Raw genomic sequence first — 22,036 nt, forward strand, 5'->3', positions numbered from 1 at the left:
GGACGCTGCCTAATACAGAGTCAGACCAGGGGTCCATTCAGCTCAGGACTGTCTACCCAGACTGGCAGCGGCTTCTCCAAGGTTGCAGGCAGGAGTCTCTGTCAGATGGTGCCAGGGAGGAGACTTGGAACCGTCTGCAGGCAAGCAGGCAGGTGCTCTTCCCAGAGCGGCCCTATCCCCTCAGGGAAATATCTTACCATGCTCACACATGTGGTCTCCCATTCAAATACAAACCAGGGTGGATCCTGCTTATTAAAAGGGAATAATTTATGCATGCTACCACAAGACCAGCTCTCCTCCCTTCTGCCTCACTTAGTAAAACACAAAGATCTGCTTTGGAAGGAAACACAACGTAGCTGGAATTTGCACAAGAACAAAAAGGATTAGAAAAATGATTAAGAGGCCTACCAACAGCCAAATGGAACTTCCATGTTCAGAGGCAGTATAACCTCTCAATGCCAGTTGCTGAGGGGCAAAGGCAATGGAGCACTGAACCCCTTTGGAATATGGGGCTCCGATGGTCCAGCAGCAGCTGCAAAAGGCTTGCCTGCTCAGGAGGCAGGCGCAGGCCTCCCCAGTCACTCTGCCCTGACAGCTGGCCCCAGCCTCTGCGAAGTGCTTTGAATAAAGACTGGGTGTCCTGCTCTGCAGCTCTGGAGAACAGTCCAAAAGCAAGTCGAGCTTTTTACAGAAGTGGAACGTTTTAAGTTGCCCACAGTTAGGCCCACAAAGCATCCTGTATGCCAGCCCACATGTGGCCAACTGCCACCCATTTTGGCTCAGGGTACTTGCAGCCCTCATGTACTGATGGCTGAATGTCAATGCTGGACGCGAGGAGGGGGCACAGCTTAAGCAGGGCAGCAGCAGAATGAAAACATCTGCCAGGAATAGAGTGAAGCCCATTGAGGGCCCCTAAACAGTTCACACACAGACAAGAAACACCTGCTGGGATAAATGCATTTTATTAATGCAGTCCAATGAGACGTCAGTCACATGAAGACACTCCTTCCTCAAGGAGATATCCTGCAAAGCACACCATCCGCTGCAGACAGCACTAGCCAGCCTGTTGCTGACCCTTCAGCAGTTTCACCCTGACACACAGGTAGGCCACAGGTCTGAAGGCTTCGGGATATAGAAGTGTTGCTTCTTCAGAGAAAGAGGAACCTGTGCAAACTGATGCACGCAAAAATCCACAAAAAAGAGATTCACACAACAAAGACATAACCTTTCCTCCTAGGGAATTGTGCCAGGCATTCAGGCAGGCTTTCACACTTTGCTAGCCTTGGGGCAAAAGAATCTTCCTTGCCTGGTTGAGGGGCGACGGCAAATTCTGGCAACCAAAGTCAAGTTCAGGGCAGCCAGGATTTCCAAAGTCACACATATTTTACAAAATTCATCTCAATGCCATCTTGTGCCTTCCAAAAACCGAACACTGAGAACTGAGATATTACTGAGCAAAATTTAGGTCATTTTACCTTAACAACAAGTAGATGAACTCTTACCAGCAACTCGTTAATTGGGTTGTCACAAGTTTGAGAATCCAAGACAAGCATATTGTAAAGCAGTTATGAGCAAAGAAATAAAGGTTACTAAACCTTGTCTTTATTATATTCTCAAACAAAAAGGTTAGAGCAGAAGCACACCCTTCTTGGAACCTTTGCTTTATGGGTCATCCGGAAGCCTGGCACAGCACAGCATTCAGCTCGCACAACATGGAACCATTTTTTCAGATATTAGTGGAAACTGACAACTAAAGAATCACATGGAATGTTTGAGATGGTGCTAAATGAAGCCGCAAACGGCAACATTTATGTTTCTGAACCTCTACAGTAAAGTCACCAACTTTGCTGAAACACAAATGAACCCACACTATCTAGGCTTAAAAACGTAAAAGTGTCGCTTCAGCTCAGCTTTGGAATAACCCCATGCCTTTCTTCATTCCAAGGGAGATGTCCAGGTGCAGGAGGAGGAGGTGGTGGGTGTACTGTGGACAAAAAGCGCTACCACTTGAAGATGGAAACAGCCACTCTCAGTCTCCAAGGGCGACTTGGACACGTCGGCTTCGCCAGGCCCGCTCGTGCTGCCGCTCCACCAGGCAAGGTCGGTCTCCTCTTGCGGAATGCACACGAGTTTACACAGCCAGTTCTCTACTGCCCCTAGACATACCAAGGTGGGGCAGACAAGCACTCGGCCATCTGAGTCTTGTTCTCCTCTAGACGACGTTTCTAGGGGTGCCATTATGAGTCACTGCTTTTAGGCCAGGAATGTTTGCTTGATGGTTGCAGGATCGATGGGAGGAAACGCCTACTTCAAAGACCTCATGGATGGCTTTGCGGAAGCAGTGGAAATTGTAGTCTATTAAACCTGTGCAGAGCAAAAGGAACAGCCACAGATGGAGATGGGAAGGACCACCTGGAAGCCCAACTCAGCTAAGGGCTTGCTAAGGGGCTGAGGAAGTGTGCATTGAGCAGCAGATTCCCTCGGAATGATTCCAAAGACAGATAGAACCCAGCAAACACACTGCTGTGCACATCCTCAGATAAGCCAGAGAAACGCCAAGGGCAACTCCGCTCTGTCCAACCCAGACCCATTTACAGCAGCAAAAAAGGGTTAGGCCAACACCGTTGCCCAACAACCACACAACACTCAGGTCTGCCAGATGCTGCAAGCCAACACTCTTGCTGCTGCGGGTTTGGAAGCAGGCAAGGAAAGCTCTCAAGACAAATCAAGATCCAGCTGCGCTTCCTGCATAGGAGCAACTGGTGCAGGGACCACATGAGTGCCTTATAGGCTGGGCAAAACCAGCTGGAATGATCTGTGAGTTCTGTGCCAGCCCTCTGAATTCTCCGAGGCCTGTCCTGGAGAGCACCAAGCGCAGGCTTAGATGAGCCAGGAGAGACTGTGGAGGCCAAAAAGACAACAAGGAATTGTAAGTGTTCCCTCAAGGATGCAAGAGACGGGGAATAACTACTACCTGACGGGGAGTTATACTGGTTTTGAAACATGTCAGGCATAACAAGCTTTTCCAAAGTGCTTCAAGAAATAGGTTCCTTAGCACCAGTTCCCTCTAAGGCGTGCATTCATAGGTGTTTTTATGTCCACTCAGTTAATTTTAGATCCCACTCAAGATGAATCGGAAGGCCCCACTCTGAATATAAGTGCACACACACTGCCTTGATAATGCTGCCCAGAACAAAACTCATTCTGCTCAGAGATGGAAAAAATTAAGAGGGACCACTGCTCAGCACCTTCTCAGGTTTGCTGTTCTTGGTTCAGCCTGTTGCAACAGGTGCAGCCTTCCTCGTCTCTTCTTCCCACCATTACATGGAGAAGAACCGACGACTATCCTACTGCAAGAGCCAAAGCTGCCCAGGCTTGCACCACACCTCGACTCCAGGCATGATCTTCGGCTTCCGCCCCGAGGCACCTTCCCTCCCACTGTGTCCCCCCGTAGAAAGGTGACAGAAGACCAGTGAGAAAAGGCACTAGGCAGAGAAAGAGGAGTTTCGTGCACCCATCTTTGAGGGCTTTCGAATTCTGCTCTTCCAGACTCCTAGTGATGAGAGCAGCTCCGACAAGTGCAGATCTTCATTCAGTCTAATTACAAGACTTCTGGGGTCTTGTGGAAACTGTGACCCTCAAGTGCACGGACTTGGAAAATACCACTGCATCTGCTGCCATGCATGCAAACGCTGTCCTTACCTTTGCGTTCAAAGCTTTCTTCCCTAAGAATACACACCAGTGCCAAAAACTTGGTCACTTCTTTTAAATAGAGGACGGTTGTGTTATTGAGCTTGATAATTGCCATCGACTCTTTATCATAAGCACTCCCACTTCCATCTTCCTTAAGTCTAAGCAGAGAGAGAGAGAGAAGGAAGAACCATTCAATAACCTCTGGGGCTACAACACAGCATTTTACACAGTTAAATAGCAATCTAGATGGAGACTTTAGCCAGTTAGCAAAAAGCCAGTGCCTGGGTTAAGGAGCTGCTAGTTAATTGATCTGAGGAGTGGGCCAGATACAAGGCACCACGACAAGGGTCCTCCCCACCCCACCCCACTTTCTTCACCCCCAAACGTCATTATCAACTTTTCGCCAGCAGCAATCCCCCCCACCCCCCATACTCTAACCATTTGCCAGCCTTTGGTGGTGTCCCCTGGATGGAGGCAGGCAAGCCAGCCATGACAGAAGCAGGTCTTCCTGCCAAGGTTTTGTTTCTGTGTCTGCTTATGAATGAAGGGATGCATTAGTGGCTGGCTGGCTGGCTGTCCTGCTGGGTGCTGGATCTGTAACCAACTCTCTCAGGCAGCCTTCGTTTCCCTTCTGTTTGTGAACGGTCACCATCGGCACAGTTGTCCAAATCAGCTGAGGTGCCCTTCAGCATGGTGACTTGAAGGGTGACCAGAAGCCTGGGGAGGAGCTGACCTGCACATACCAGTAGCAGCTCATCTTCTTCACAAGGCGGGGTGGGGTGGGGTGAACCAAAGGAGGCAGCTCGGATTGCTCCTCTCTCTCTCCTTCCCCACCTGAGAGCTGCGCTGCCTGCAGGCTGGCCATTCATCAGGTAGAACTGTACGGTTAACTATGCAGCTCTACCTGGAGAATGACCAGCTGGCAGGCAGTGCAGCTCTCAGTAGGAATGTGCATGGAACCGGTTCCGTGCACTCCCAGGAATGGGGGGGGGGGTTGCTTTAAGATGCGGGGAGGGTGTCCTTAACTGCTCCGCCATGTTTTCCCCACCAGCGCTGCTGCCAAAACCACTGACGTGGGGCAGCTGAGGACCTTCTTGCCGCCCTGGTCAGTGTAGTGCCCAGCACAGCACTGGCGGAAGAAACACAGCGGGGAGGTAAGGACACCCTCCCTGTGCCTCAAGGCAACCACCCCTCACCTCCGAACCAGCTTGAACAGCAGCATTTCGAACTGGTTTGGCGCTCCAGAAAAGGAGCGCCAAACTGGTTCCGAGCACATCCCTAACTCTCAGGTGGGGCAGGAGAGAGAGAGAGAGAGAAAAGAGAGCAACCCAAGCTGCCTCCTTTGACGCCACCCCCTCCCCCAGCTTGTTAGGATGAGCCGCTACTGATTCCAGCCCCAAATCAAGGCATGCAGTTACCACCTTCTGAAAGGTGAGCCCCTTTCCCCACTCTGAGGCCAACTGCAAGGCAGCAGTCCAGACAGCAGCAAGGGCTTCCGTCAGCCTCTGAACTACGGTAGGCAGGTTCCAGCATGGGCTGAAGGGCGCAAGCTTACCTTCCAGGTTTGTTCAGGGAGCGTCTGCCCTCCGCTGCACAGGCAGAGCGATCAGCAATCCTAGTCGCACTAAGAGGTGTGTGCGGGATGAGTGCGGATGAGGAGGACCCTAGCGGCATTGCCCACCTTGAGGACAAAGTCAAGACAAGACACTGATGCAAAAGGAAGGCAAGTTCCACTGAGGCACCGTGCATCCAGACAGCTGCTCAGCACACTCCGGGCAGAGGGATGGTGCTGCAAGCCTGCAGGTCTCTGCTGGCACGGCTTGCTGTGGCTCTCGCTTGCCCCTCCTGAGAGCAGAGCTCTCCAGCGGCAGCAATCTTCATTTTGCAGGACGGGGAGAGGCTGGGCATGTAATTAAGGGGCTTGTCCCAGAGGTCTCTGGGCCAAGCTGCACCAGGGCCATTGGGCTCGATCAAGCCAAGCAGAACTCACACCATGAGCCCTTGAACTGAAGGCTCCACAACCTAGAACACATTCTCAACAACATCCCAGAAATGCACCACATTTCTAGACTTCTCTCTCTCGTATGGCTCAAAAGCAGGGCACGACACTTACCCATATATACAAGACACATCAATGACAACGTCAATCATGTCACAGCAGAGCTCATAAGACTGCATGTCGACGGGGGAACTGTCTGTTGCGATGTAGATCTTGCTGACAACATCAAAGAGGAAAGCCTTCTCAATCCCTGAATTCTTCAGGAAAAAGGAGGAATGCCGATTTACAACTGTAAACTGTCAGATCTCACCCATGCTTTCAACCAAATTAGAAGTAGCAAAGAGTTACAGTCTAACCCTTTTACAGAGACAAGACAGCAGCCTTTCACCATTAACCTGAAAACTGGGGCTTACACCAAAGCAAGCAACCCTGTCTTGAGTGCAACGGTACTTAAGCTATTCACAGGGACTCAGAAAGCCTCACCTGTACATCAGATGTGCATTGTGTCCGCTCTTAAATAATCATTCGTGTTCCCCATTGGATCTTAGCGAACAAGAAGAATCTGCTTCGTTACATGTTTTAAGCAGGTATTTGAAACCACTGAAATGTGGCTGGGTTCCAACGTGTGCAGTTGCAGCTATTACTGCTGGTTACTTCCAGACAGCGTCAGAATGGGGCAGCAGGGAGATATGCCCCGGCAGGCTTTCAAGGAATTGTGCGCCAACAGGGGAAACATGGCGGGGGGGGAGTGCATCCTCCCTGCCCTTAAAGCCACACACACCCTGCCATCAAACCCTCAAGCCAGCCAGGCCCGCAAAAGGGCCTCCGAACCAATTCACGCATATCCTACTATAAACTGGCTTTATGTTACGTGCCTTCAATACCTTGTATGTAGGATGGATAAAGAGGAGTTGAACTTTATATACAGTTCAAGCATAACATTTGTATAAAGACTCTTACTTGTCCATCAATAAATAGACACTTTTGTTCAAAGAGCACGAAACACAAACGGGAGTCTTGATTCAGCTCCGTCTTTTATTTTTATTTATACACACACAATTTAAGTTGTGTCAAGTTAAATCTACCCACCTAGACTGAAAGATGCAAGAGTTCATTTAGAAACTAGACCAGGCTTGTATAACATAAGGCCCGGGGGCAAGATCTGGCCCATGAGGACGACTGTGTTGGCACACAAGGAGGAATGCTTTGCAGTGACAGCAAGAACCATGACGAGCTCTTGGCCTGTCCCGCTGGCAAGCAGCAGTGGATCACCACAATTGGCTGCTTGAGACCACCTGGCTTGCTGGTCCCACACCCAATGACACCATCCTTCCTCCCTCTTTCCCCTCACCTTCCTGCCTTACTCCAACCCTCTGCTCCTTGCTTTAATATTCTTAATAATTAATTTTAACCCAATAATTGATGTGCTGAAAATTGACCTCGGCCCCCACCCACACACCAAGTCGTGGTTCATTCCTCCTCCAGCCTTCTCCATTCAGCCTTTCGCTTTCTGCTAAGGATGTGCACGAACCTGTTTGGCATTTTTTTCTTAGTACGCCAAACAGGTTCGGAACCCCCATGTTTGAACACGGGGCGGGGTGGCTTTAAGGGCAGGGGAGGGTGCATACACACACACACACACACCCCTGCCGCACTCCCCGCTCTGCTGCTCTGTGCATAAATAGTTCAGATGGCAGCAGCGTACCTCCTTGACGCCCCATTGCTTTCCTGACTGGAAGTGACCGGAAGTGCTGTGCGCGCATCACAGGCGAGTGCGCACAGAGCACTTCCAGTCAGGAAAACAATGGGGCGGCAAGGAGGTATGCTGCTGCCCCACCAAACTATTTATACACAGAGCCCCAGAGGGGGAAGTGTGGCAAGGGGGGAGCACACCCTCCCCCATCCTTAAAGTCACCTCTGCCCCACCATCAGCTCGAAGGGAGCCAGTTCCGTGCACATGCCTCATCGTGCCTGTGTCATCCTTTAAAGTGACCCACCACCCTCATTACAACACTTCTGAACACTCACCCTTTTGTTTAAAGTTAAATTATATTTTTATTATACACACCCCAAAAGACTTCTTATATAACCATGCCCCAACATTACCAAAGAAATGTTCATTTCTATAAAGGGTATTTAACAAAAGCTCCCCTGCACAGAAGAAAAGGTTTCCATCTATTCATTAATCCACCTCCGTTGTTTTCTTCTTCTGGCATATGTATCCAGCCGGCTAGCTTGCCCATTTCAGCTAACCACAAAGCATTACTATCCATTCCAATAGGGAAACAGCCTTTAGATGTCAAACTGCTTTGCAATGTCAATCTGTTCTGCCAGAAACATGTTTTCTCCTGCTCCTAAGCAGCCTCAGGAGTGGGGGGAGATTACTTCCATACACCCCTTTTTAAAATCACAAGCAGGGCAATGCAGTTGCTTTAGAAGCAAACACTCTGCACTTCGAGATTCCAACCACATACGTCATTTGCTCAGCAAGTGTGTCACCAAGATGTGTAGCAAATGACTGGGAATGCATGTCATTCACAATCTTCAAAACTGAGACCCTACAAAAGCATGACCTCATTGGAAATCCTGAGACTGCAAATAATGAACTGCTACTCACTGATATAAAGATGTTTAGCAGGTTTTCCAAAGTCGGCAACTGTGGAATGAGCTTCTGTACCACCTTACTGAAGGCTTCAAATATTGAATGATCGTAGATGCTAGTCAAATAAAAGCTACAAAGCAAAATATTTGTTTAAAATATCTGTATACTACTTTTCAATAAAATGTACAAGGGATTTTTTCAAGTGCGTAAGTTATTCCAACTTGAATTTATTGCTTTGGCCAAACAGAAACCTCAGCCACACAGGAACTATTATACAACTTTTTAAAATTAAGTTATTCTTAGTAGCATTTTATACTAACAAGCCAGAGAGAAGCCAGAGGAGGCACAGCTGCCTCTGCTTCCAGGCAGCCATCCAGATTGCTCCTCTCTCTCCCACCCCACCCGAGAGCCGCATTGGCTCTCCCCAAAGGAATCTGCGGTTGGTCATCTGGGGAGGCCCACATGTACACTCCACTTTTGTCAGAGGATGTTTGCTCCTTAGCAGTGCCCAGGATACGGGGCTCCGTATCAAGCCCTTACGGAGCCTCACCTTGCACCTACCATCCCCTTCTTCTATCAGTGTGAAAGCCCCTCTTTTTAAGGAACCATTTAATCTGTATTAACCTTTGTGTCATTTTAGTGGATGCTGTGTTCTGCCTCTTGTCTTTTAGAATTTTTGGTTTTATTGCCTTTGTTTTATGTTGTTGTTTCATGTGGTTGTAAGCTGCCTTGTCAAAAAGGTAAGACAAATACTTTAACTCACAACCTCCACCACCAAATATTAAGCAGTAAAAAAGAGAAATAACTACAGCTTCAGCCCAAAACACAAGCAAGATGGTTACCCAAAGAACACACCATGCATAAAGGAGCACTCATCAACAACCACCTCAACAACAGCCCCTTTTGTTCCAGATAAGCTCTTTGCATTAACAAAAGTTGCAACACTCCACTGATTAATCAGATAATTTGATCAAGTGTTAAGATGTGGCCCCAATTAACTGGACAATATATTTTAAATACAATATTTTAAATATAAGAGACAGGCCTCTCTTTCTGCATAAAGCAGGGAACGCTCTCTTGAGACAATGCCCACACACTATCTAGATGTAAACAAGGACTTTCTACTTAGAACTATTCATTCGTATGCAGGTTAATCACATGGATTGATCACATGGTATTTCTTTATCTGGGTGACAATCCTGATGTTAAGGAAGCCTCAGAAAGGTCACCTTCCCTAGACTCTGGTCTAGAACAATACTCTCTACTCAGAAGCAGTAGCATGCCACATACAGCAAAGCAACCAAAGGAATTTCACTTACCTAAGATGAAGCTTTTCTAACCCAGCATCACCAAGGTCATCATTGGCTCTCTGATGAATATCCCTTTGAGTTTCTATTTTATGGTCATCTGATAAGCCATCAACTTTATGAATAAAAACTTCAAAGTTCATTTCTGGATTGATTTTGTATGCTTTTGAAACTGTAATATGGAGCCTTGTCAAAGCTTCCATGTAGTCATCCTGTCAATCAAGTTTAATATACATTCTTCAGTTATCAGGCAACTTACTGCCTTTACATTGACAACACACATAAGAGCAAGCGGAAGATATTATGAACCAAAGTTACTATAGAAGAAACGAATATCCAATGTTAAGAGGCTCCGATAAAATAGAAGCAGAATGTTTCTATTTAAGTCTTGCCCTAAAACCTGTTCATATATATCATTATAAAATACATTATACTTAGCCACAAAGCACACCACTAAGAATGTTATTTGTTTGCACAAGAGGTAAATCAATCTGATATGACAATTTTCACAAAACAGGCTTCTGAGCACTACTAGTAAGCAACATAACAAAGGTAAGAGGTTGTACTGTACACTGAACATTTGGGTTATAGGGGTCTGTTAAAAAAACAGACAAGATTAGGACTACTAAAACATTTAAAGGTATGTATGTTTACCTGTATCATAACAAAAGAAAATTGTTTCACTATTCCAAAATAGCTCCATATCTTCCCCCCACCCATGAGCCCTACTGACCCCCACCCCCAAAAGCTCTGTTCCTCATAATGACCTGAGCATCAATCACGTAGATCAGGGCTCCGGTTCCCCTGAAGATCATCTCATAATCAAATGTTGGATCAAAAAAATCCATTTGGCCCGGGAAGTCCCATATTTGGAAGTTGACAAAAGAGCTGTTTGAGATGTCATCCTTGTAGATCTTGTTGGTACTCTCCAGAAACAAGGTTTCATTGGGAGACATTTTGTGAAACACGACCTGCAGGCGAGACAAAGCAGACCAGCCTGAGGCGAATCCCCACAGCCCTTCTTGCCTCACCCCGCGGCTGTGGGGCAGCAGCGAGAAAGCCTCTCCCCCCACTCCCCCAACCCCTGGGGCGGCTCCGCCGGTAGGTAGGCAGGCAGGCAGGCAAGCAGGCGGGCTGAACCCCAGGCCCGGCCACAGGGTGCAGCCTCTAGCCGGGGCCCTCTCGAGGCGAGCAGGGGGGTGGCGGGGAGAGGGCTGGGCCCCTGCCTCCCTGCCTGGGCACGCACCTTCTGGATGGAGGATTTCCCGCTGCGCCGCAGGCCCATAAGCAGGATGCGGGGCTGCTTGGAGGAGTCGCCGCCCCCGGAGCCCAGCCCGACGCCGCCGCCTCCGCTCCCGCCTCCGGGGCCCCCGCTCCCGCCGCCTCCCCCTCCGCCCAGCTCAGCCCCGCGGTGGAGGTGGCGCCGGCGGGGGTCCTCCTCGTCCTCGGCGTCGTCGTCCTCGTCTTCTCCGTCCTCGTCAGCGCCGTAGCCAAAGTCCTTGGGGAAGGCCTCGGCCGCCCCCGCCACCCCGAAGCTGCTGCCGCTGCCAGCGCCCCCGCCGCCGCTCAGGGCCGCTTCCTCGACTCCGCCACCCGCGCCCCCAAACTGCAGCGCCGCCATCTTGGACTGCGGCCCAGCCGCCTCTGCGCGGCACCGCCCCATCCAGGCGCCGACGGCGCGCGCCCATTGGCCGGCCCCAGCAGCGAGCGCCCCCATTGGCTGGCTAGAGTGTGCGTCTGTGTGGGGGGGAGAGAAAGAGAGAGAGAGGGAGGGGTAAGGTCCTCATCACATGACAGCCCCCACACGTGACTGGCGTGAAGGAAGAGGCTGAGACTCTGGCCTGCCCTGAGCGCGCTGTCAGCTGCCTGTGTCGGAGAGAGCACTAGAGTGACACACCCATTGTCGAGAGACAGAGGCCCCTTGTTAAGAAGAGCTGCCTTCTGAAGACGACGAGCAGGGAGAAAGCAGACAGGAGGTTTGCCTCGTTGAATGGCCCTCCGTTAGTATAAAAGGTGCTATTTTGTTTCTTTTTTAGCCTACTTTGCAAGAGGCTTATAAGATCACCCGCCTGTCTGTGCCCCCCACCCCGCAATTTCGCATTGCCTGTACCAATCTGAACCAAATTGGCTACAGTTGTAGGGAGACCTCAACGGCATCGTTTGTAATGATGTCATCTACCCCATGCAAGATGGCAAACACGTCAACTTACATAGGCAGCTGCCATATACTGAGTCAGACACTTGGTCCATCTAGCTCAGTATTGTCTACACAGACTGGCAGCGGCTTCTCCAAGGTTGCAGGCAAGAATCTCTCTCAGGCCTATCTTGGAGATGCTGCCAGGGAGGGAACTTGGAACCTTCTGCTCTTCCCAGAGCAGCTCCATCCCGCAAGGGAAGATCTTGCAGTGCTCACAATTCTAGTCTCCCATTCATATGCAACCAGGGCAAACCCTACTAAGCAAAAGGAACAAGTCATGCTTGCTACCGCAAGACCTGAGTCACAACTGGGCTAACTGTTAAACCACTTAACTGATTTGGACCAAATTTGCTACTGCTGTATGGACACATAGGGTTGCCCTAATGGTGTAGTTTGATGCCATCCACCCTGATTCAAGATGGTGGGCAAGTGCACTAACCTGAGGACTGTAACTCATTTGATCCAAATTTGGTACAGCTGTAGTGAGTGACACACAGACACCTCAATGGTGCAGTTTGTAATGTCATCATCCACCCCAGATGGCAGATGCATGAACATTTGAAGTGCAAGAGATCTAACTTGTGGACCTTGATCTGAACCAAATTAAGTCCAGTTGTAGAGACAGTGAAAGAAAAGTAGGGTGATTAGTTCTTACTACAACTTCTTGTTCTATATAATTGACTAACATGGCTTCTATCATTTTTAAATAATAGTATGTCAAGCTATATTTATTCCACACCTGCCAGTTGTCTGCTGTAGTCTTCAGACTTAACACCAGTTCTCACCCCTCATATGTTAAAATATTAAGTATAGGTATACTAGTTTCTGCTCTTCTGTAGTTATTTGAGGAAGGTAATAGCTGCAGCTGGGAATAAGCACCCTTCTCTGCATTTGTGAATGCCTGCTTCCTTCCACATGCTGATCTTGTATAAGGGGTTAGGATAACAGTCTGACTGCGGCAAGGAAACATCATCTCAACTGTATAACATAGCATAGTAGTTGGAGTGTTGGACTAAGACCAGGAAGAGCTGAGTTCAAATCCCCATTCAACCATGAAACTCACTGGGTGACTCTGGGCCAGTCATGTATCTCTCAGCCTAACCTACTTCACAAAGTTGTTGCGAGGATAAAAACCACCATCTACACTGCTCTGAGCTCCTCGGAGGAAGAGTGGATATAAATGTAAATAGAATTATTATAATAAATAATAATACTATATTGCGTCTGCTGCCTGAAAAGTACCATTAATAGTTTTTAAAGGTACCAAACAAATTACAAAATTCCATGGAAGAACCAGTTCCTGGCTACTATAGTTCCAGCAGAATTAAACAGTAGAGCCCATTCTGTACTGGGTCACTTCAGAAGAGTAGATTCATGCGCAGGGCAAAACACCTTTATCCAAAGCACTCTAGAGAGAAGGGTTTGACCTAGTCTTTTAATTATATTTATATACTGCTTTAACAAAAAGGTTCAAAAGCATTTGATATCAAAAGGAATGAGGTGGGCCCCTAAAAAGAGAGACTTTAAAAAGAAACACACCCTTGACTGTGTCTAGGGAATGGGATAGAAACAAACATTCATCACACATTTCCCATCTGCAACCAAGACAAGCAGTTGACATTTATTCTGTGGACCACATTAATAGAATCTCATACTACACATTTAGATTTCTGCTGCACAAGCAAATATGTTCAACTAAATGTATTTGGCTTGTGACCAAAGTACTACGGAACACATAAGGATAAGGACATAAACCAGGGCTGTCAAACTGCTGGCCAAATGTGGCCCACGGAGCACAACAGTCCAGCCCCCAAGCCACTGCTGCCGTGTTTTGCTACCTGCCACCACAGTTCTTCCACGGCTGTGGTGGCACTCCTAATCCCCACCCACAGTGCTCTTAAACCCCACCCCACCAGCATGCTTCTTCCTGCTGCACCACTTTACTCCCTGTCCCCACCGCACTTCTCCTTCCCACCACAGCACTCCTTACTCACCCCCACCATGGTGATTCTTCCCCCACCCCCAGAAGTGGCAGCAATCTGAGGCCTTGGCCACTGCCGCTCAGAAGCAGAGGCTTAGTTCTTCAGTAAGACCGGCTGAGGCAGACCACACGTGGTGGGGATCTGGCTGGCTCAGATTTTTTGTTTTAAAGTAAACCTTCCCTTGAGTGTATTCTGGTGTAAATGGTAGTGCATGTCAGCTAATCTAAGGGAGATGCACTGGGATCAAATCCAGCACACCACACGATTTGAGTTTGACACCCCTGACGTAAACAGTAGTCAACCATCCCTCTGTAGGAGCAATTCAAGTCAAAATAATCACCTCCCTTCCCCAGCTACAATTGACTTGGTATTCTACTTTTGTTCTCACAAAACTCATATTTAATACAATTTATTGAGAAGGCTCCAGTAACAACTGTACAAGTTTTTAGATGCAGACTATAATCACATCCTCTACAAGTTTCAGCTTTCCAGCTCCTAGAACCGACTAAAAGCAGAGATTAATGATTGCCACCATCAACTATACCTGCTTTTACACCAGACTTGCATTTTCAACATCCTCCAACTTTAAACAAGTTTTTTGAACACTGTATTTACAAGAGAGCATCAACAGGCTTATAACTATATTAGTAACGCTAGAACCATGTGCTTCAGTCTTTTATTTCAAGTACCAGGAAAATAACCCTATTCCCCACGCTTCTCTTCTAGAGGTGGTTCATACTGAGCCAGCTGCAAAGAGAGAAAAAATCTTAAGTCCCAGATAAACTTGAGAGACCACATCCATCAGTCAGTTCCATTTTTTCACACAGATATCTTAAGTATGATATGGGTTGCCAACTGCCATTAGCAGGTCTTAAAATGTGTCTTTGCCATGTATCAGCACCACACTAAGCTTCTTCTGCTTTCCCTGCAGAAGTATAGGCTAACTGCTTTTTTAAACAAACTGCCTTTTCGGGGCAGGGAGATCAGGGCGTTAACTACTGCCTTACTTACTGAAGGTTCAGTGTCTAAGCAGTAGGAATGTGCACAAACGTGTTCGTGCACTCCCTGGAGAAAGTGAAGGAGCCTTTAAGGGGCAGGGAGGATGCTCTTACCTGCCCGCCACTTTCCCCCTCGCCGGCGCTGTGCTCAAAAGTGTTGCCATGGGGTTGCAATGCACCTCCCTGCAGCCCTGGTGTGTGTCCTACCGAAAGTGGCCAATGCACATGTGCGCACCCTCCCTGACCCTTAAAGGCCACCCTGCCACCAAACTGGCTCAAATGCCAGACTTCTGAACCGGTTCGGTACTCCACAAAAGGAGCCCTGAACCGGTTCGTGCACATCCCTAGTAACCAACATTTACAAATTTATTTATTGTTATTAGTTTTTATACTGCCTCAGGGAGCAGACAGGGCAGAGGGAGGAATAAGTGCACCCTCCCCCACCCTTAAAGTGTGATTCTCCCCCCCCACACACACACACCCCTTTGAACCTCCCAGTGTTCCAACCTGTCTGGAGACCCGTAAAAGGGCCTCCAAACAGGTTCGTGCACATCCCTAGCCAGAAGCCTCTGCATCCTCCCAGCAGCTGCACAAGCTTCCCAGGCTGCCCTGCATTGCTCCCTGCCTGCCCCCCAGAAGCTCCCAAGACTCACTACACTGCCCAGCTGCCCACATGCTGGAGTAGGGTGGGCAATTAAAAGGGCCCCCCATCACCACCACTGCACTACCTGTCTTGCATTATGATGCCTCCTGGTGGTGGAGACTGGGATTCCCAATGTTGGCAATCTCATTTTACTGATTCACACAGCTGTACTATTTGCACATTTGAAAAAAGCTTCCAGGCAGCCCGGGGTATAAAAGTGCCTTCTTAAAGAGCACAAGCTTCAAGAAGGCACAGCAAGAGTTGCACGAAGGATTTCTCCACAGAGAAGAAGGGCTGCCAGTGTTCTGTCTTTACCTTTGCCTTTAACTTTTTGTTTTCTTCCAACACCACTTCATACTTCTCTTTCACCTCTGCCACTTCCAAGCGAAGAGCCTCCACTTCAGGATTTTCTGGAGCAGCAGCTCCTAAGTGGTGTTTCAGGAAGCTTTTAGGCAAAGTTAAGTTATCTGTTTGGCTTACCAGACAAGAGAAGCAGCAGCTACAGAACAGACTTCTCTCCCAGAACAGGATTATTCCCCATTGCCCTACCCCAAGTACAGCTAAGTAGCTGCAACAGAAACCTTGGAGCACAAGAATCAAGGCATACTGGCTAAGTAAGCATGCCAAGGATCCAGCTGCAAACCCAAATCAAGCCAGAAAGCTATGCCAGTTATGGCTCACTAGGTGGCCATTCTTTGCTTTTGCAGGGCCTCAATCATCCACTGGAGTAGGACCCTAGTATTTTGCTCTGCAAAAGGAATGGAGAAGCACCCCACATCTGCGATGAGCATGTTTATTTGGGAGAAAAGAGAAGGAGCAGGCAAAGGATACTCCAAGGCACAGTTGGGTTTCTCTGGTTCTTCGTACAGGGCAACCAAGACTGCAAGGCAAGAAGAGGCAGAGTCAGCCCCAGCCCGGGGAGGAAGAAGGAGCATGCCCACCCCGCGGGACCCCAGCCCAGTCTGGCCCGCAGACCTACCTTTGGTGAGGGTGTCCATGACACCAGACTTCTCCAAGTAGCGCCGGAACTGCTCCCTCTTGGAGTCGGCAGCCTGCAAGGCAGAAGGGCAGGGCGAGAAGTGGGGTTAGCCCAGCCCGGTTCTGTGTGGCCCCCCTCTCCGCCCCTGCGCTCTGCTTGCTCCTCTCCCTCCCCGGCCCCAGCAGTCGAGCCATGCTGCCTGCGGGCTGGCCATTCATCAGCGGTGCCTCCTCCTCCTCCTCCTCCTCCTCCTCCTCGGGCGCCCCGCCCGGCTCCCCCTTAGGAAGCGCCGCCACTCCCAGCCCTCCCTGGTCTCGGACGCCGGGGTCCTCTTCCTCTCTCTCCCATCCCGCGCTGCCTGCAGGCCAGCCATTCGTCAGGTCAAGCTGGGCGGCTCTCCACCAGCCCACAGGCTTAGCAGCGCTGTTTTCATGAACGCCAGGACCGGAGAAAGAGAGAGCGGAGCGAGCGGAGCTCCGGGAAGCAGAGCCAGCTGCGCCTCCTTGGGCTTTGGCGCCCCGCGAGCCGCTCGCGCCCTACCTTGTAGCTCGCCATCGGGCCTTCCGCGTTTGACTGTCTCCTCGACCGCGCATGAGCCGGAAGCAGCCCTGCGCCTGCGCCCTTTTCCGGGGCCGCGCGGCGTCCCCGTCACCATGGAGATGCTGAGACTGGCGGGTCGCGTCGCCTGGTTACGGCGAGCCGCTCCATAGAGAAGAGGAGGAGAAAGGGAGGCGCAGCCGCAGCAGCGGGAGACGGGCGGGGCCTAGCCCGGCGGAGTGCTCCGATTGGGCGGCGGCGCCCGCGGGGCTCCCTTGCGCCCCCTGGCGGTGGGCCTGAGCGGAGCCGGGCTGCACGGCTCAGATCTGGAGGTCGGTGGCCGCCCGCCTGTGGCCGCCGCCGCCGCCGGAGCCCCGGCGCGAGGGGGGAGCGGCAGCCGCCTCCTGCCGCCCGGCCCTCCTGGCCCTGCCGGGCGGCGCGCCGGGGCTCTGCTGCTCGGCCAGAGAGAAGCGGGCTCCGCCGGCAGCTCCTCCTTCCGCCCACCGGCCCCCGAAGGCCAACGCGGGGCTGCCACTGTCGCGGCCGGGGCGGGCGGCCGGGGCTCCTCCGCCTGCCCCTCCCTCTCCTCCTCGGGGGCGCTGGGAGCCGGCGGGGGGCGGCCGGGGCTCTCCCTGGGCGGCGCCCTCCGCCTCCGCCTCTCCCTCCCAGCCGCTGCTGCCAGTCCCGGAGCGGCTCTCGGCGGCCAGGCAGGGGGAGCCGCCGCGGAGGGGAGCAGCAGCCGCCGCCGCCGCTGCCGGCGGAAGGAGGGCGGCGGCGAGGGGGGCCGCCCCGAGGCGAGGGTGCCCCTCCACGGCGGAGGCTCTGGGGGCGCCCCCCGGCTGGCGGGGGCCGTGGCGGCGGCGGCGGCGGCGATGGCGGAGCCTCTGGAGGGCCAGGTGGGCGATCTCGAGCAGGCTGAGGGCGAGCGAGAGGGAGGCGATGGCCTGCATGAAGAGCCCGAAGAGCGTCTTCTCGGTGGGCCGCGAGACGAAGCAGTCGACCACGTGCGGGCAGGGCGGCCGCTGGCAGCGGTAGCGGGGCGCCAGGCGGAAGCCGTAGAGCAGGTACTGGCCCACCATGAAGGCCACCTCCAGGGCCGAGCGCGTCGCCACGTGCGCCAGGTAGGTGCCCAGCAGCGAGCCCCGCAGCGGCGCCCTCCGGCTCGGCGGCGGCTTCCTGGGCTCCGGCTGCTGTTGCCGCAGCAGCTCCCGCTCCAGCAGCCGCCGGCGGCGCTGCTGCTGCTCTTCCGAGGCGCCCCCCGCCGCCGCCGCCGCCGCCTCCAGCGCCCCGCGCCGCGCCTGGGCCTTCCTCCGCTGGCGCGCCTTCTCCAGGGCCCGCAGCCGGTAGAGCGCGTGCCCCATGTAGACCAGCGAGGGCGAGGAGACGAAGATCACCTGCAGCACCCAGTAGCGGATGAGGGAGATGGGGAAGGCCAGGTCGTAGCAGACGTTGCGGCAGCCGGGCTGCTGCGTGTTGCAGACGAACTCGGCCTGCTCGTCGGTCCAGACCTCCTCCGCCGCCACCCCGAGCACCAGCATCCGGAACACGAAGAGGATGGTCAGCCAGATCTTGCCGATCATGGTGGAGTGGATGTGCACTTCCTCCAGAATGCCTCCCAGGAAATGCCAGTCTCCCATGGCTACTCTGCTGTTGCCATCTTAGCTCTGCAAGCCACAACCAGGGGGAAAGAAGAGTTCCTCCTCAGGCAGGCAGGCAGGCAGGCAGCGCCACTAAGGAGGAAAGCAGGCCGCTGCTGCCTCCTCCAACACAGCCACACTCGCTGAAAATAACACTCTGCCATCCTGGGCTTGTGGCCTCAGGCATCCAGAAGGCAGATCCAAAGTCAGCAGGTAGCTCCGGAGGGACTTGCCCCAACTGGATCTGCCACATCCCACCACCTTGCCTGCCTCCAGGCACTTGGGGTCATCATGAGCTGAATGTGCAGGGAGGGCCTCTCCCCCTATGGGGGAAATGGGGGCTCCACACTCAAGGACATAACTGAGAGGTGGCGAGAGATACCACCAGCCTGGTACAGCCTCATTCAGCAATGTCTCTGATGGTTGGTAAGCTCTGTGAGGGGAAGGAAACAGCTGGGTCAGAGCCAAATTTGTCGCAGGAAACACTAGTCCCTCAGGAATGACCCATTCACTTTCTCCCATAGACCTCAGTAGGAACTGTTGAGCATTATGGACAAAGCAAATGAGCATTGTGGAAATGGGCAGGCTTGACACAGCTGCAGACACCACCTCCCCGCACCCTGGCGGGATGGGGCAGGCTTGGCCAGTATTCCTAACAGTTAACTTAAGTGTTTCCCTTTACCCTCTTGAACAGGTGAATGGCTGCAAATCACTCCGGCGGGGCGTGGGGGGGTGGGGTGGGAGGAAAATCTGGCAAACGAAAACTTCCCATTTGAGGGAGGGTGCAGTGTTCTCCTGTGCATGGCACATACACAGACAGCCTCAAGTTTCCCCACTCCCATAAGGACAGGCATTTTGATAGCATTTGATAATAGCTGCTATCTGAACAGTTGCAAGGCACCACAGTAAAAGCAGTCTGTTAAATTATTTTTGTGTTGACTGAACCACCATAAGTGGTGCAACAGAGAAATGCTTTATTAACAAGCAGAAGCTTGCCGGTTCAAATCCTCACTGGTACATTCCCCAGACTATGGGAAACACCTTTATCGGGCAGCAGCGATACACAAAGATGCTGAAAGGCATCATCTCATACTGCATGGGAGGAACCAAAGACACAACCACAGGGCTCTGTGGTAGCGAGGAGTTGAAACCGACTTGACAGCACACTTTACTGTGTCTAAGAAGGTGGGACCTAAAGTAATCCTGGAAAGGGTCCCGAGGCCCCAAGTGTGATGGACAACATGAGTAAGATTCTCACTCCCTGAGCGAGTCTTTTTAATCTAGAAAACATTGCATTCGCTTGATAACATGAACTCTGAGAATCATTATCATTTATAGCCATAAAGGTAAACCTTAATCATTTTTAGATTAGATGTGATGATACGCCATTTCAGAAGGTTCAGATCACTTCCTGAAGTAATCCTTACAACAAACCTGTAAGATAGGTAAGTATTTTCCTCCTATAGGTTGAAGCTGAGAGACTGTTGCTTGCAGAGGCAAGATTTAAATCAGACTTCTTGCTTCCCAGTTCAGTCTCTTGGCTGCTGTGCTATGAAGACCACCCTTCTTTCCCTACTTCATTCTGATCAATACTCTTTACAATGCTTCTGCTTGGAGAAATGAAACACTTGAATCCTCTCCTTTTTAGCTGCTGGTGCAATTGCTTCCATTTGCGAGCAAAAGGCACAGCTCTGCACGTGTACCAAACCTGTGTGAGGCTTTATGCGGAGGCCTCCCAACAGCTTGCAAATTTTCAACAATCAGTTTGCAACAAAAGAACTCAGCTGTTCACACAACCGGAGTGACCCATCCTAATCAGCTGCCGCTCCTTCATGGAGCTCTGTTTGCTCCTCTCTCTGCTGCCTCAATGTGCTACCTGCAAGGTGACCAGCTCTACCTGACGAATGGCCAGCCTGCAGGCAGCATAGCTCTCATTAATGCTGGGACTGAGAGAGAGGAGCAAATGGAGCTCTGGGAAGGAGAGGCAGCTGTGCCTCCTTTGGTGCCCTCCTGGCTCATTAGGATGAGCCGCTCCCCACACAGAATTCAGATTTTCAGAGTTTGCTGTCACTGAACCTCAAAGCTTATGACTTCAACAGTTTTACTCTCTATCTGTCATTGGATCCTGAAAGAGGCAACACTGAGCACATACCTTCTGATGTGAAAACAAGCCCTATTGGAGCCCCACGGAATCCTGCAGCTGCCTCATTTTCTGCCTATGCTGGAGGCACCACCACAAACTGCAAAGGGAAGATCTCTCTTGGCTGCAGCGTTTAATGGAACGTGAGCACAAAAATCAATCTGCCATTCTATTTGCAGCTGCTGTCTCTGTTTTCAGAATGCAATTATGAGCCAAACCAGGCCCAGGCTCTTAAACACACATCTGCCTGTGCCTTAACCCCATTTTTGCTCGTTTGTTTTTGGTCATCGATAGATCCTTTGTTCTTCCCTTCAGTTCTCTCTTGCCACATTCACCCAAATGCCTATTGGGTTCAGAAGGGTTGGAGAGGAGATTGTTACTGGTGGCCCTCCTCCTCCTTGTTACAAGTAGGACAGATATCCCACCCCACAGCATGGCTTATAATCTTCTAGAGAGAGGCGAGGGGAGGCTTTGGAGGATTCTGGCAGGCAGGACAAACTGTCCAAGTGGCCCATTTGGCACCCCCCAGTTCTCTGATCTCACTTGCAGAACATGTGATGCTCACAGCCCACCAGCTAAAGGGGAGAGGGGGCAAGGGTGCTCCCGCTCTTGGTCGAGTCAAGATGTGCACAAGGATCTGGGCTGTGACTGAACCTCCCCTGGCAACTGTCAGCAGGAACAGGGCTAATATTCCCAGCCAAGCAGCCCACAGAGTCTGATCATCATGGCCGCAGCTTTCCTGCTCAGAGAGAACATTAAGAGGGGCCTGAGTAGGAAGAAGGGCTCCCCCCCCCGCCCCATAACAGTTGTCCTGCTGTGAATGTGTGAGACGGCTTGATTTGAACCACATGTGCGGAGGTCACTAGAATGGGTTTGACAAGACCCGAACCAGGCTTCTGCTGGTCCAGGCTACGGGGGGGGGGGGCGCCACCAAACTGGGCTGCTGTTGGTCTGGGCTACTCAGGGTGAGCCCCCACTGCCAGAAATTAATTAAGTGCCCCAACTCTCCTCCCACCCCCTCTCTAGCTTTAGGGAAGTCCCCCTGCCACTTTACTCTGTGCACACCCTATGTTTGCATAAATCCACATCTTCTGTCAGGGCTGAACACTACCACTACTACTTTTCTACAAAAGTTTCCAAAGTGGTTTACATAGAAAAATAAGTAATGTGGTTGCAGAATTATCCCTAGTCCTGCCAAAAGCTACCTTTCTAGATGTGGGGAAATGTGCAAACTGCATGCTCCTCCTGAGTGTGGTTGGTTGCTTCTGGAAGGTGACTGCAGGTGTGTTCCCGCCCCAACTACCTCCCACATTAAGGTGTGT

The 22,036-nt window shown here is 51.3% G+C and overlaps 3 protein-coding genes across 4 annotated transcripts; all 3 read right to left on the reverse strand.

The window, feature by feature from the left end:
* Nucleotides 1-946: 946 nt before the first annotated feature.
* RRAGC (Ras related GTP binding C) lies at nt 947-11,263 on the reverse strand. 2 transcript variants are annotated; one of them, XM_053267155.1, is made up of 8 exons: nt 10,848-11,263; nt 10,369-10,572; nt 9,614-9,813; nt 8,310-8,424; nt 5,807-5,949; nt 5,249-5,374; nt 3,703-3,851; nt 947-2,364 (listed from the first exon to the last, which is right to left on the reverse strand). In XM_053267155.1, the coding sequence occupies exons 1-8, from the start codon at nt 11,220-11,222 to the stop codon at nt 2,213-2,215; spliced, it is 1,464 nt and encodes a 487-aa protein (XP_053123130.1). In that variant the 5' UTR covers nt 11,223-11,263; the 3' UTR covers nt 947-2,212. The 2 variants fall into 2 exon arrangements, with proteins under 2 accessions (XP_053123130.1, XP_053123131.1); XM_053267156.1 differs by lacking the exon at nt 5,249-5,374 and having other exon boundaries at nt 10,848-11,261.
* A 2,910-nt stretch (nt 11,264-14,173) lies between these two features.
* MYCBP (MYC binding protein) lies at nt 14,174-17,094 on the reverse strand. Its single transcript, XM_053267169.1, has 5 exons — nt 16,941-17,094; nt 16,401-16,473; nt 16,253-16,301; nt 15,737-15,866; nt 14,174-14,527 (listed from the first exon to the last, which is right to left on the reverse strand). Exons 1-5 carry the CDS (start codon nt 16,953-16,955, stop codon nt 14,483-14,485), a joined length of 312 nt encoding a protein of 103 aa, XP_053123144.1. The 5' UTR covers nt 16,956-17,094; the 3' UTR covers nt 14,174-14,482.
* Nucleotides 17,095-17,239: 145 nt separating this feature from the next.
* On the reverse strand, nt 17,240-20,874 carry GJA9 (gap junction protein alpha 9). The gene is made up of 2 exons (XM_053267157.1): nt 20,727-20,874; nt 17,240-18,601 (listed from the first exon to the last, which is right to left on the reverse strand). Exon 2 carries the CDS (start codon nt 18,572-18,574, stop codon nt 17,258-17,260), a length of 1,317 nt encoding a protein of 438 aa, XP_053123132.1. The 5' UTR covers nt 18,575-18,601; nt 20,727-20,874; the 3' UTR covers nt 17,240-17,257.
* Nucleotides 20,875-22,036: the final 1,162 nt, after the last annotated feature.

Source organism: Hemicordylus capensis, chromosome 7 (genome assembly GCF_027244095.1).
Source record: "Hemicordylus capensis ecotype Gifberg chromosome 7, rHemCap1.1.pri, whole genome shotgun sequence".
Taxonomy (NCBI): Eukaryota; Metazoa; Chordata; class Lepidosauria; order Squamata; family Cordylidae; genus Hemicordylus; species Hemicordylus capensis.

Bases quoted from the DNA above. Each gene is read 5' to 3' on its own strand.
- GJA9 (XM_053267157.1), bottom strand. From the start codon at position 18,574: ATGGGAGACTGGCATTTCCTGGGAGGCATTCTGGAGGAAGTGCACATC.
- MYCBP (XM_053267169.1), bottom strand. The intron at 16,302-16,400 runs GTAGGTCTGCGG...CTTGCCTTGCAG, and splicing joins CATGGACACCCTCACCAAAG to TCTTGGTTGCCCTGTACGAA. The intron at 15,867-16,252 runs GTATCCTTTGCC...TTTGCCTAAAAG, and splicing joins AAACCCAACTGTGCCTTGGA to CTTCCTGAAACACCACTTAG.
- RRAGC (XM_053267155.1), bottom strand. From the start codon at position 11,222: ATGGCGGCGCTGCAGTTTGGGGGCGCGGGTGGCGGAGTCGAGGAAGCG. The intron at 5,375-5,806 runs GTAAGTGTCGTG...TTTGTCCTCAAG, and splicing joins GATGTGTCTTGTATATATGG to GTGGGCAATGCCGCTAGGGT. The intron at 3,852-5,248 runs GTAAGCTTGCGC...CTCTCTGCTTAG, and splicing joins TCCCTGAACAAACCTGGAAG to ACTTAAGGAAGATGGAAGTG.